Source organism: Mandrillus leucophaeus, unplaced genomic scaffold (genome assembly GCF_000951045.1).
Source record: "Mandrillus leucophaeus isolate KB7577 unplaced genomic scaffold, Mleu.le_1.0 Scaffold64, whole genome shotgun sequence".
NCBI lineage: Eukaryota > Metazoa > Chordata > Mammalia > Primates > Cercopithecidae > Mandrillus > Mandrillus leucophaeus.
In genome coordinates this window covers 349,040-363,798 of record NW_012106919.1, presented here as the reverse complement: position 1 = coordinate 363,798, position 14,759 = coordinate 349,040, and the positions used below count along the sequence as shown (strand labels likewise).

Below are 14,759 nucleotides of genomic sequence, written 5' to 3'. Positions count from 1 at the left end.
AAGAATGGGAAGCTACTTACTTACATAGAAATAAACATTTGTTGACAGGGTTTTTAGCTAACGTAAATGTGAAACTTTAGAAGCATGAGCTGAAAAATGTAATAAAAGCAAAAATCAATACTCTGCCTACTGTAATTATAAATAAGTACACTTGTAATAATATCTGTGTAGAATTAGTAGCCTCACAGACTTTATAAACAGAAAGAACCTTATAGATCATCTAATCTAAAGCTTATTTTACAAATTAGGAAATGAGGCCCATGAAAGTTACGAGCCTTGCCCAAGCTGATACATAAAAAAGATAACAGAGATTAACATTTGAGCCAACATATATTGGCCCAAGTTCAAATTATTATTTTTTTGTCTTGGAAAATTTAATTGAAGAGTATTTTGCTCCTGAAATAATTTAAATGAGTTCTGCCTTTACAGCACAGATTTTTTTTTAAGACCGATGTTTTATGTAAGTATAGTTTTATTAAAGATTGATTAGGATTTCTAAGCATTTAATTTATAGAAATGATTCTCTATATATGTCTACAAGTTATATACTTAAAGATACCTAATATAGGCCAGGCATGTGGCTCACACCTAATCCCAGCACTTTGGGAGGCCGAGGTGGGCGAATCACGAGGTCAGGAGATCGAGACCGTCCTGGCTAACACGGTGAAACCCCGTCTCCACTAAAAATACAAAAAATTAGCTGGGTGTGGTGATGGCACGCGCCTGTAGTCCCAGCTACTCAGGAGGCTGAGGCAGGAGAATTGCTTGAACCTGGAGGCGGAGGTTGCAGTGAGCTGAGGTTGTGCCACTACACTCCAGCCTGGGCAACACAGTAAGACTCCATCTCAAAAACAAAACAAAGCAAAACAAAAAAACCCAAAAAAATCCTAATATAGATAGTTTAGGCCTTAAGGGAGAAAATGTGAACTGTCCCACTCAGTATAATCCATAAATAACTTAAAGAGTATTTTGCAAATGTTGATAAATGAGCTTCAATTCATATTTATCTTCTACAACCCAATCCTCCCATGAAATTCTAGCCTCTAACCCCATTTTCTTCCCCAGTCTTTCATATCCAGGCTAGTCATCTCTGTAAGATCTCTACTTGTTCAATCCAAGGGCACTGTGAGAACAGGAGTCTGAATAGACATGATAGGCACTAATATTCTCTGTGCAAGGCAGCTTTTAGCTGTGATCAGAGCAAACTGTTGGAAGACATAGCTCATAATTTCAGGGAAGATGTATCCAAAGCACATTTGCTTTCTCAAAATGCTAGACTTTAATGAGAATTATTTAGTCACAGATGAATTACAATCCCGTGACTATTTTTGTTCAAGATACTATAAGCAAACTTAATAACAATTAAAAACAGTAATATTAAAGAGGCTAAGAAACAAAAAATTCTTATCTGGTAAACATTCTATTTTATGAAGTTATTAAAAGTATAACAACCAAAATTATAAATAAAAAAATTCTCATTATTCCTTTCACTTATGTAAACATCAAAATAAAACAATTCAAATAAATAAACACGTTTAAAAATAAGATTCCTAAGGTACTTAAAGTTGCTTTTACTTTTCTCTAGAAAAGAGTTAGAACATGCAAGGGATTTTTAAAAATTTCTTTACTCAAACTACATTCCAGAGCTGACCTTGTTTCCTCCTTATTAAGCAAAATAAATTTTGACTTTCTCCTCCATGCATACAAACTTTGATAAGTCTTTAGGGATATCTACATGTATTCTATAGATTCTATGTATCTATATGTACATCTCTATTCTATATGCCTCCATTACATTATTATTTTGATAAACGGCTCCCTAATGTAGAGCACTTAGCCTATATTTCTTTTTTTTGAGACAGGTTCTTGCTCTGTTGCCTCTTGCTCTGTTGCCCAGGCTGGATAGAGTGCAGTGGTGTAATCTCAGCTCACTGCAACCTCTGCTTCCAGGGCACAAGTGATCCTCCCACAGGCAAGCGCCACCATGCTTGGCTGATTTTTAAAAAAATTTTTTGTAGAGACCAGGTCTATACTGCTCAGGCTGGTCTTGAAATCCTGGGCTCAAGTGATCCTCTTTCCTCGGGCTCCCAGAATGCTGGAATTAAAGGCATGAGCCACTGTGCCTGGCCATAGCACATTTCTATGAATGTTATTGCCTGCTTTTAACTTAAAAAACAAATTTGGTGCTGCTTTAATGCAAATGTAGAATTTCTGAAAATTGGATACAATTTCCCAAATTAAACCTAATCCCTTGTAATACTAATATTTAAGCTCATATATTAAATTCAAACTATCTAGTGTTTCCCTGCCCCCACACCCCCACCCCAGTCTTGCAAGCATTCTAGTGTCAGTGGCAGAGTTTCCTCCTATTTAATGCCTCTGCCTTTTACCCTAGAATTCCTTTGGTCCTAAATCTTTGGCTACTGTTCTATAAATCATTCCCTCTCTTTTTATTCATTATCTTCAATCTCTTCTCCAGCAGATTTCTTCTGAATGCTCAAAATTTTCTCATAAAAATACAAGACCCTCCTTCCTTTGAGCCCATATCCTCTGCTCTAACCAATGCTTCTCTCCTTCACATCACAGTCACACATTTTATAAGTAACCTTATATAATGTGTAATAAATAGTAGTCTACTTATTTGTTCCATTCACTTCTTATCCCCTACGGTCTGGCTTCTACTCCAACATTACACAGAAATTACTATGAATAGCTCACACTGCCAAATTCAATGTACACTTTTCTGTCCTCATTTTGAGTCTTGGCAGCATTTAGCAATGTTCTTTTGTGAAATGCATCCTTCTGGCTTTACATTCCAGTACGCCTCCTACTACTCTGGCTGTTCAATAAATTTCATGGGCTTCTTTCTAAGCTTGCTCTCTAAGTTTTCTCCTGTTCTCATTTTATTTGGATGTCTAAAATCCTTCACATATGTTTCTGAGTAGACTGTTCTCTTTAAATAGGTTCCTCTTCCTATAGTGCCTTTCTCTACTTTCATCCAGCCACCCAAGTAAGGGAACTAGGAGTCGTTTCAGTCTCTGCCCTCTCATTCATTCCCTGCATCCAAATATATATTGTGTCCTATAGTTTCTACCTCTTAAGTCTCTCTCCAATTTATTCCTTGCTCTGCAATAGCACTGCCATTGTGTTCGTGCATGCTTCATCATTCTCATTAATTATGCGCTGATGCTTCCTCTAACGGGTCTTCTTGCTTCTGTCACAGCCTACTACAATTTACCCTCTGCCTTACTGCCAGACTGATCTTTCTAAAAGGCACTTTTGTCATTTCCCTGCTTTAGGTCCTGCAAAAGTTCCCTGCAGATTCAGGATAAAAGCTCATATTTCTCGGCAGAGCACAGAAGGACTTTAATTTTCTGGATCTTCTCCAGCCTTATCTCCTGCCACTCCCCTACAGGCAGGCATCTTATCATCCAACCATATGGAGCTGTTTACAGTTCTCTAAATACACACTTCATCACAGGATAACATCATGAGGGAAATTCAAAGACTGGAAGACAGAAAGCTGTGATATCAAATCACTACTAAAAACACTATTTACTCTTCTCCTACTTCCGTGGTTAATTTTCTTTCCTTCCTTCAGTTCCCACACCATATGGTTGATGCTGTATTATTCGAAAGGGAAAGAGAATACATTAGGGTTGACTGATAAATAAGCTTTCAAAATAGGTACTGAAAGTGAACTGTGACATAATAACCAACGAAACACAAACTATGTGAAATCCAGATATTATAAATTCTGCCATTTTTGAAAATAGCAGAAACACTAAAAATTAAGATTGGATTAGGGCACTGCTCTCAGAAACCATCTTCTTTCTCCTGGAAATGCATTTTTATATGTCAAAATAAAAATGGAATTAAGGTAAATAATGGTGGGGAAAAAAGTGAATTTTTCTGTGGGAAAGACAACGATAAGGGGCTACTGCTTTTTGTATTGCTTTTAAAATACTGGCTGGGAGGTTCTGATATCTCCTTTTAAAAAAGTATAAAAGAGGGGCATATGCAGAGACTATTAGGAAATGGCTATAATAATGAAGCTTAAAAATTTTTAAAATTTATTAAACTAACTTAGTGATTTGATCAATTTCTAATACTCAAATACTTATAAGGCAACATTCTCCATATGTGAAAGAGAAAACAAAAATTACCATTAAGTATTACTTACATTCCAAATCGCAATGTTCCAGAAACGTATGTTTGCCAGTGCGCACAATAGAACATAAATGTCCCAGCAAAACAACAAAAAAACATCCAGTCAGGGTTTGTCCCCAGCTGCACTGCAATACAAGTTCCAAGAACCACAAAAACTGCAGAAGAAAGACCACAATGAAAACCAAATAATATGAATAGCAAACAACTGAGCTGGAAATGATTTTAGATGAGACAAAAACATATGTTGTAAACGCACTATCTTCTCTCAGTAATCTATTGTAACAGAAAAGTAGGCTATAATCTGTTACATAATCTCTTACCCCATAATTTCAATCTTTCTTTCTTTTTTTTTTTTTTTAAACCAAATCACTTAGTGGAGGCAAAGTTCTTGAAGGCAACTAAAATACTTCAGCATTTCTTCGGGCACTTTCCTGACTGAGAGACACCAGTACTAACGATCAGCAAAACATTACAACGTAGACAGTCAAAAAGAAAGAAAAACAAAGGGGCTATATAATCCCCAGATGGACCTACTTACTTGCTTCAGATTGATAACTGTCTTTTTTTTTTAAACAGATATTGTTATGGGTGACATACATAGAAAAAGACTTCCTATAAAACTCTAGAACTCAAACTACAACGCAAAAATGACTGCAATTTAAAATAAATAATAGGAAGCCTGCCATCCTGCAGTCAGCTAGTTGTTACCTTTCAAGACAGCCAACTACCATTTATTCAACAGAAGTTTTGAGTATTTCTTAAAAAATTATATGAGCTTAGTTGCTTCTCCTCTTCTACTAAATAAGCTGCTGTTGGGATACAATGAAGCAATGATTTTGACATGCACCTATACCTGCAAATCTGGATTCAGGAGTTAAAACTATAGGGGGTTTTTGCTTGTTTCTTTTTAAATATTTTAAGTGCCATGCCAAACAAGAAAATAATTGAGGAACTAAATAAAATAAAAATAAAAGAGGGGAGGGATGAGTTCCTGTCAGAAAGACTAGCTGAAAAACTGTCATTTAGTTTCTAAGTATCTTTTTCCCCTCTAAAAACATAATAAACTATTATTTTAAAAACTTGCAAAACAGTGCAAATAAAGAGATATCACTTATAATCCAAATAGAGTAACTCAGTTATTGCTAGCACTTTAGTATTTCTTTTAAAAATTGTATATGAGGTGTAAAACATGCCATATATATAAATAATTACTATAGTTAAGCAAATTAACTAATCCATCATGTCCCATAGTTATCTTTTTTCTCCTGTGGTAAAAGCACCTAAAATGTACTCTCTTAGCAAATTTCCAGTACACAATGCAATATTAACGATACTCCTAATTTGTCATAGTCTTTAAGCTTCTCATGACATAGTTACAATCCAAGTCTATTAACATAATTCTGAATGTGTATATAACATTCACTTAAATACACGAAGACCACAAATTACCTAACTAGTCTCCCAGCACCGTACTCTCATTTAGTTCATAATAGTTTTGATGATGACAGTTATGCCCCAAGCTTTTAAAAACAAAAGATGCCAAAACAATATTTGGGGCTAAAAATAACACACAGAAATTAACTTAATTTCTAAATTTCCTAACACTACCAATAATGATAAAATATTAACTAGGTTCATAGTCTTTTGAGAAATACTAAAATTTAATACAAAATTACTTATTTTCATGACTAAACATATATTCTAACACTGCTTATCGCATTGGTTTAATCATTGTTAATAATCAACAACATTAAAAAAAAAATCAACAATACCTGTTGATAGTGAATCACAACCATGATCAAAAAGTTCTCCCAGAGGAGAACTACTATTGGTTCTTCTTGCCTGTTTCCCATCAATAGCATCCAAAGACTGGTAAATGAAAAGGCCACAGGCACAAGCAATATATGCCCACAGAGGTGCCTGTGAAATAAGAAAGGCAAGAATATTCAGACACACAGTTACCATGTTTGACTAATAATATTTTTACCTGCAGATTGGAAAGCTAGTTGGAAGCTATGGGAGAGAAGATCCAAGTGCTACATAATGAAGAACTCACTGAAACAATCAGAATTGTAAAAGAATTAAATTTCCTGCATTTAGAGGTGTTCAAGCAGATGCTAGATAACAACTTACCAGGAAGATTACAGAAATCCCATAAGAGATTGGACTAGGTGTCTTCCATAAGATTCTTCTCAATGTTTAGATTAGAAGGGTCAATTACTGAATTTTTTCCAAAACTGTACTCTTCAAAATGTTTGCAGGTATTACATGAAAAATGCCATGCTAAGCTCATATGGGAAACACACTGGGTTAAACACTAAACAATGTTCAACAGATTTCTTTACTACAGGACTTCCTCCAGTCCTTAATATTGCTAATACATCCTGTGAATATTCAAGAGTGGGACATAATGTGCTGCCATTTTCCAAATTTGAGTTTGTAACATTTTTAAACATCTCTCTTCAATGGGCCATAAAATAACACTAGTGCATGATATCCAGTGCATAGAGTGCTCAGAATACTATTTTTCAAATCCACAGTCACATTTTCAAGGAATAGCTTCTTTTTTCCCAAACAGAAATTGAACTGCTGGTATTGAATTAATTAATTAATTAATTAGAGATGGAGTCTTGCTCTGTCACCCAGGCTGGAGTGTAGTGGTGCAGTCTTGGCTTATTACAACCTCCGCCTCCTGGGTTCAAGAGATTCTCCTGCCTCACCCTCCCTAGTAGCTGGATTATAGGCATGTGCCATGAGGCCCAGCTAATTTTTTATTTCATTATTTTTTTTAGTAGAGACGGGGTTTTGCCACGTTGGCCAGGCTGATCTCGAACTCCTGACCTCAAGTGATCCACCTGCCTCAGCCTCCCAAAGTTTTGGGATTACAGGCTGTGAGCCACTGCACCCAGCTTGGTATTGAATTTAAATGTTGTATATTCAAAAAGAAGAGGTCCTATTTGTTTTATCCTTAAGAATATAGAAGAGTATACGGTATCACTTTTCATTACTTTCCCCTTCCCAGGCTATAAAATATTTTTTATAATCACAAGGTATTTTACTGTATATTTGTTATCAAGTTACACTATGAATATTAAACACTCAGAGATGCAAATAACATTCAGTATATTCTGTACTGCAAAGGAGTTTCTGATAGCGATCTATTTAGATCTCTCTGACAGAGACCAGTTTTTAAAACGTAAGAATCTTTTCACAAACCTTTTTTGAGTTCTGTTAAGACACTGAGATTATCCAAAGGACCTAGTACATACCTCCACTAAGCCAGCGTTATAAACCCCGAAAGCAATAAATGTGGTTATGGAACCATACTTTACATGCAAGCACATTGAACTAAGTAATTAATCCTTTATGACTAAGAACTCTGTCTTCTGGACTTTGGATCTACTGCTTCTTGCCCCTAAAGGAATCCAGTAACTCTCTAGAGCTGCACTACCTTGTACAGCAACCATCAGTCATCTGTGACTATTTGAAATTAATTAATATTAAAGAAAATTAAAAATTCAGTTCCTCAGTTACACAAGGTACATTCTGAATGCTCAATAGCCATCGTGGCTATGGCTACTATACTGGACCGCAGACATAGAACATGCCCATCATCAGAAAATTCTGCTGAATACCTCTGCTTTAGGGGACAAGAAATCTAGGGGCTTGTTGGGGTCCAAGCTTAAGATTTTAATGGGGCAAAGTGTTGCTCAGGAACAAAGATAACTAGTATATACACAATCCTAGGAAATAGTAAAATAACAATCACAGACATAAAAAGTTTTCTTGACTTTGGATTTTCCTTTCTTCCTGTGAATCTGCACAATGATACACTAATATTTATATACTTCTTCCTTGTTCACATTATTTTATACTTCTCAGAGGTATTTTAAGAAGCAAGCCTTCTAATTCAGGAATAAATATGATCCCAGTTGCCGTAAGACCCTGGGGGAGATATTGAATGAATGAAGGAACTCACGCATCAGTCAGAACTCATTATGCCCTGATAAGTGTATGGGAAAGAACTGACATAAACAAATAATCTTATCACAATGTAGCAATTAACCAACTTATAAAATCTTGCAGAAATGTTATGTGAGTCAACTCAGGTAAAAAATTCCAAGAAACATACGGTTTTACTAAACTTTTGAAACAGAAATGAAGATTTTACATACACACAAATATATCCACATGCTAGTACAAGAGTAATTTTTTTCTTGTTCTGGGAGGATGCATTATAAAAACCATTAAATGTTACCCCACTTTCAGCACTGGACAGATCATCTAAACTAAGTTTGTCCAAGTTGTGGCACGTGGGCTGCACGCAGCCAAGGAGAGCTTTGAATGCAGCCCAACATAAATCTGTAAAGTTTCTTAAAACACTGTAAGATTTTTTTTTTTTTTTCCCACTCATCAGCTATTGTCAGTGTTTTATGTGTGGCCCAAGATAATTCTTCTTCCAGTGTGGTTCAGGGAAGCCAAAAGATTAGACACCCCTGATTTAAACAGAAGACCAACAAAGTAACATTGAACTTACACTGCACTATAGACCAAATGAACCTAACAGACATTTACAGAACATTTCATTCCACAGCTGCAGAATACACATCCTTCTCATCAGCACATGAAATATTCTCCAGGACAAACCATGTGTGAGGCCACAAAATAAGTCTCAACAAATTTTTAAATCTTTGTGTTGGGGTCATTTCAAGTGTCTTTTGAGACTACAATGGAATAAAACTAGAAATCAAAAACAAGAGGAACTTTGCAAACTGTACAAATACATGAAAATTAACCAACATGCTCCTGAATGACCAATGACTCTATGAAGAAATTAAGAAGTAAAAAATTTTTTGAAAAAAATAAAAACCGAAGCACAAAATACCAAAACCTAAGAGACACAGCAAAAGAAGTACTAAGAGGAAAGAATAAAGCAAAATAAATGCCCACATCAAAAACGTAGAAAGATTTCAATTAAACAACATAATAATGCACCTCAAAGAACCAGAAAAGCAAGAACAAATCAAATCCAAAATTAGAAGATCAGATCGAAATGAAATAGAATATATATACATACACACATATGTGTATATGTGTGTATATATGTACACGAATATCTGGTCAGGTGTGGTGGCTCACGCCTGTAATCCCAGCACTTTGGGAGGCAAAGGCGGGTGGATCACCTGAGGTCGGGAGTTTGAGACCAGCATGACCAACATGATGAAACCCCGTCTCTACTAAAAATACAAAATTAGCCGGGTGTGGTAGCGCATGCCTGTAATTCCAGCTACTGGGGAGGCTGAGGCAGGAGAATTGCCTCCTAGGTGAGGAGGAGGCTGCAGTGTCATTGCACTCCAGTCTGGGCAACAAGAGCGAAACTCGGTCTCAAAAAAAAAAAAACCCCAAAAAGGTGAATATATATGTCATATATATGTATATATACATATATGACACACATGGCATGTGTCATATATATTGCGTGTATATATACACACACAAGTGATAAAATGAAAAGTTGGTTTTTCGAAAAGAAATAAAATTGACCAACTATTAGCTACGATTAACCAAGAAAAAGAGAGCGAAGACCCAAATAAATAAAATTAGAGACAAAAAAAGAGGCATTACAACTGATACCACAGAAATATAAAACATCATTAGAGGTTGTCATGAACAACTATATGCCAAGAAACTGGAAAACCTAGAGGAAAGACATACACTTTTAGACATGTATAACCTATAAAGATTGAACTAAAAGAAACAGAAAACCTTAACAGACTAATAACAAATAACAAGATTGAATAAATATTAAAATGTTTTCCAACAAAGAAAAACTCAGGACCAAATGCCTTTACTGCTGAATTCTACCAAACTTTTAAAGAACTACACCAATTCTTCTGAAACTATTCCAAAATATTGGAGAGAAAATTCTTCCTAATTTATTCTATGAAACCAGCATTACCCTGATATCAAAAGTAGACAAGGACGCAATAAAAGAAAAAAACTACAAGCCAGTATTACTGATAAACACAGATACAAAAATCCTCAAGAAACTACTAGCAAACCAAATCCAACAGCACGTTAAAAAGATTATTCACCATGATGAAGTGGGATTTAACTCAGGGATGTAAGGATGGTACAACATATGCAAATCAATAAATGTGACATATCACATCAACAGAACGAAGAACTAAAGTCCTATGATCATCTCAATAGGCTCAGAAAAAGCATTTGATAAAACTCAACGTCTCTTCAAGATAAAACATCACCACAAATTATGCATACAAGAAACATACCCCAACACAACAAGGACCATATATGACATACCAACAGCTAACATCATACTGAATGGGGAAATGGTCAAAGCTTTTCCTCTAAGAACTAGAACCAGACAAGGATGCCCACCTTCCACACTCAACATAGTACTGGAAGTCCCAGCCAGAGTAATTAAACAAGAGAAAGAAACAAAGGGCATTCACATTAGAAAAGAAGAAGTCAAAACTGTCCCTCTTTGCAGATGACATGATCTTATATATGAGAAAATTTAAAGACTGCATCAAAAAACGCATAGAACTGTTAAATTCAGTAAATATGCAAGATACAACATCAACATACAAAAGCAGTAGCATTTCCATACATCAATAACAAACTAGCTGGAAAAACATCAAGAAGACAACCCCATTAACAACAGCTAAATAAAACAAAATACAATACAATACAATACAATACAATACAATATAATACAATACAATACAATACAATACTTGGGAATAAATTTAACCAAGGAGTTGAAAGATATCTACAATGAAAACTACTAAGCACTAACGAAAGAAACTGAAGAGGACACACACAAAATGGAAAGACATCCCATGTTCATGAATTAATATTGTCAAAATGGCCATACTACCCAAAGCAATCTATAGACTCAACGCTAATCCCTATCAAAATACCAATGACATTCTTCACAGAAACAGAAAAAAAATTCTAAAATGTGTATGGAATCACAAAAACCCCAGAATAACCAAAACAATCTAGAGCAAAAAGAACAAAGCTGGAGGCATCACACTACTTGACTTCAAAATATAATAAAAAGCTATAGTAATCACAACAGCATGGTATTGGTATAAAAAGACATACAGACCCAGAGAAATGAGAACCCAGAAATAAATCTACGTATTTACAGCCAACTGATTTTTGACAAAGATGCCAGGAACATATAGTGGGGAAAGGATAAATAAATGGTGCTGGGAAAATTGAATATCCACATGCAGAAAAATGAAACTAGACTCCTATCTCTCACTATATTCAAAAATCAACTCAAATGGATTAAAGACATAAATGTAAGACCTAGTAGTATAAAACTACTAGAAAAAACACAGGAAATGCTTCAGTACATTGGTCTAGGCAAAGATTTTATGGCTAAGATCTCAAAGGCACAGGCAAGAAAAATTAAAGCAGACACAGCAGGGCGCAGTGGCTCACATCTGTAATTCTAGCACTCTGGGAAGCGGAGGGAGGTGGATCATCTGAGGTCAGGCATTCAAGACTAGCCTGACCAACCCCATCTCTATTAAAAATACAAAATTATCCAGGTGTGGCGGTGTATGCCTATAATTCCAGCTACTTGGGAGGTTGAGGCAGGAGAACCACTTGAACCTGGCAGGCGGAGGTTGCAGTGAGCTGAGATCATTGCACTCCAGCCTGGGCAACAAGTGTGAAACTGTCTCAAAAACAAAAACAAAACCAAAACCTAAAGTAGACAAACGAGACTATAACAAACTAAAAAGTTTCTCCATATCAATCAATAGAGTGAAGAGTGAACCTGTGGAATGGGAGTAAGTATGTGCAAATTATACATCTGGCAAGGGATATTACTTTGAATATACAAAGAATTCAACAGCAAAAAAGCTAATCATCCAATCAAAAAATGAGCAAATGATCTGAACAACTATTTCTCAAAAAAGACATATAAATGCCAACAAATATATGAAAAAATGCTCAACATCATTAATAATCAGGGAAATCCAAATCAAATCTTCGATGAGGTATTATCTTACCTTAGTTACAAAGGTTATTATAAAAAGATAAAGTTAACAGATGCTGGTGAGGATGCAGAGAAAAGGGAGCTCTTTCTTATACACCGATGGCAAGAATGTAAATTAATATAGCCACTATGGAAAATAGTATGGAGATTTCTCAAGAAACTAAGATTTACCATATGATCCAGCAATCCTACTACTGGGTATTGATCCAAAGGAAGGGTAATCAGGATAACAAAGAGATATCTGCACCCCCATGTTTATTACAGCACTATTTACAATAACCAAGATATAGAATCAACTTAAACATCTATTAACAAAGGAATGAATAAAGAATGTGGTAAATATACATAATGGAATACTATTCAGCCATAAAGAAAAATGAAATCCTGTTATTCCCAGCAACACAGATGAGCCTGGAAGACATCATATTAAGTGAAATAAATCAAGCACAGAAAGATAAATACCGCAAGTTCTTACACGCAGGAGCGGGAGAAAAAAAAAGCTCACAGAAGTAAAGGGAAGAATTGTGGTTACAAGAGGCTGGGACGGGTAAGGAGGAGGGGAGGAGAGGATAGGGACAGATAGTTTAACAGATGCAAAGTTACAGCTATGTAGGAGGAATAAGTTCTAGTGCTCTACAGTAATGTAGGCTGAATATAGCTAACAATAATGTACTGCATATTTTCAAAAAGCGAGAAGAGAGGATCTGGAATATGAACACAAAGAAATAAATGTTTGAGGAGATAGATATAATTACCCTGATTTGATCATTATACACTGTATATGTGTTTTAAAATGTAACACAGTATCTCATATATAATTATTATGTGTCAACTAAAAGGAAAAAAATACTCCTAAGATTTTGGTGGGCATATATATGGGCAGGTACAATATGAGTTTTATTACTATTTCAAACATACAAAAAGTTTTAAAAATATGGTGAACACCCCTGACAAACCTCTCAGCTTAAAAAGCATAATTGAAGCACCATGAACAGCTCTCTCCAATCCATCATGCAATCTTCCCCTAAAAGTACCCACTAACCTGAATTTAGTCTTTATTATTCCCATGTTTGCTTTTAGACTTGATTACATATATATGTAATCCTAAACAATAAAGGCTTATTTTGCATATTTTAAACAATTTCTAAATGGTGTACTGTGTGTTCCGCAAGTTGCTTTTTCTATTCAATAAAATTTAGGGTGTGATTTGTCACACAAAAACACTGTTAAACTTTATTACATTTGAGGAGAGGGCTTAGGGTGAGGCATAGGAAGGAAAGGCAGATAGGGAAGATTTTACTTTCTGTTTTATGCCACTCTTTGAATTTTTCTAACTATGTAATTATTTTCCCCTTCACTTTTCAATGTCAACATAAGTTAACTGGACAGTGAAATTATAGACAATGTGCCATTTTCATTTTCTTTTCACTTTTCTATGCCAAAAAAAAAAAAATCTAACAAGTTATTTTTTAGTGAGGTGAATCAAAAGCATTAAAACTAGCAATATAAAAACAAAAACAAATGAGCATTTAAACAACTCACAATATTTCAAAAAGTTATATTGAAACTTGACAGAACTCTTTTTGGTAATGGCATTTCTGGTTTTTAAGGGTATAATACAGGTTAACACCAACTTCCTTTATCTATCTTTTGTGATGAGGACTAAACCATTGATTTTTACCTTGCCCAAATTTGTATCTAAGGAGTCTGGGGAGTCATGCCCTACAAATCATAAATTCTCATCAGATGGGTTTTATTTAACCCTATATATCTTGACTTACTTTCCAACCTGACTCTGGCATAACATTACAAGACAAGGAAGAAAATCAAAATATTTTACCCCAAAACATGTTTCTTGGTCATATTTTGATATGGCTCTGCAAAGCTGTTCTTTATAGGGGGAAATTTGCATCTGTAAAGAACCTCTATTAAAATAGCTAGATCTTTTTCTTCCAGACCGTCCCAATCCTGAAGAGATAGTAACTAAGATCTGAAAGGGAAACGTTTGTCATCTATTGTCTCTAAGGACAGTCACTATAAGACTTCAAAAGAACTTTGGTCTCCACAATCTTTATCTTAACCTGAATATTCCCTTTCTATCAATCCCAGATCTTTAGACAAACTCAGCCAGAAAATGTTTAAATTCAACTATAGCCTGAAAGCCCTTCCACTCTGAGTTGTCCCGCCTTTCTGGACCAAACCAATGTATTTCTTAAATGTATTTGATTGATGTCTCACGCCTCTCTAAAATGTATAATACCAAGCTGGCCGGGTGTGGTGGCACACGCCTGTAATCCCAGCATTCGGGGAGGCCAAGGCAGGTGGATTACAAGAATAAAAGATTGAGATCATTCTGGCCAACATGGTGAAAACCTGCCTCTGCTAAAAATACAAAAATTAGCTGGGTGTGGCAGCATGCGCCTGTAGTCCTGTATTTGGGAGGCTGAGGCAGGAGAATCGCTTTAACCAGGGAGGTGGAGGTTGCAGCGAACTGAGATTGAGCCACTGCACTCCAGCCTGGCGACAGAGCGAGACTCCATCTCAAAAA

At 35.5% G+C, this 14,759-nt stretch overlaps 1 protein-coding gene across 3 annotated transcripts in view; it reads right to left on the bottom strand.

Moving 5' to 3' along the window:
- CEPT1 (choline/ethanolamine phosphotransferase 1) overlaps positions 1-14,759 on the bottom strand; it is a 47,789-nt gene that overhangs the window by 21,223 nt on the left and 11,807 nt on the right. For all 3 annotated transcript variants that reach the window (XM_012000695.1, XM_012000697.1, XM_012000696.1), the window contains exons 3-4: positions 5,943-6,090; positions 4,184-4,325 (exon numbers count right to left, since the gene is read on the bottom strand). In XM_012000695.1, coding sequence (XP_011856085.1) covers positions 4,184-4,325; positions 5,943-6,090 — 290 coding nt within the window. The remainder of the gene's footprint in view (positions 1-4,183; positions 4,326-5,942; positions 6,091-14,759) is intronic.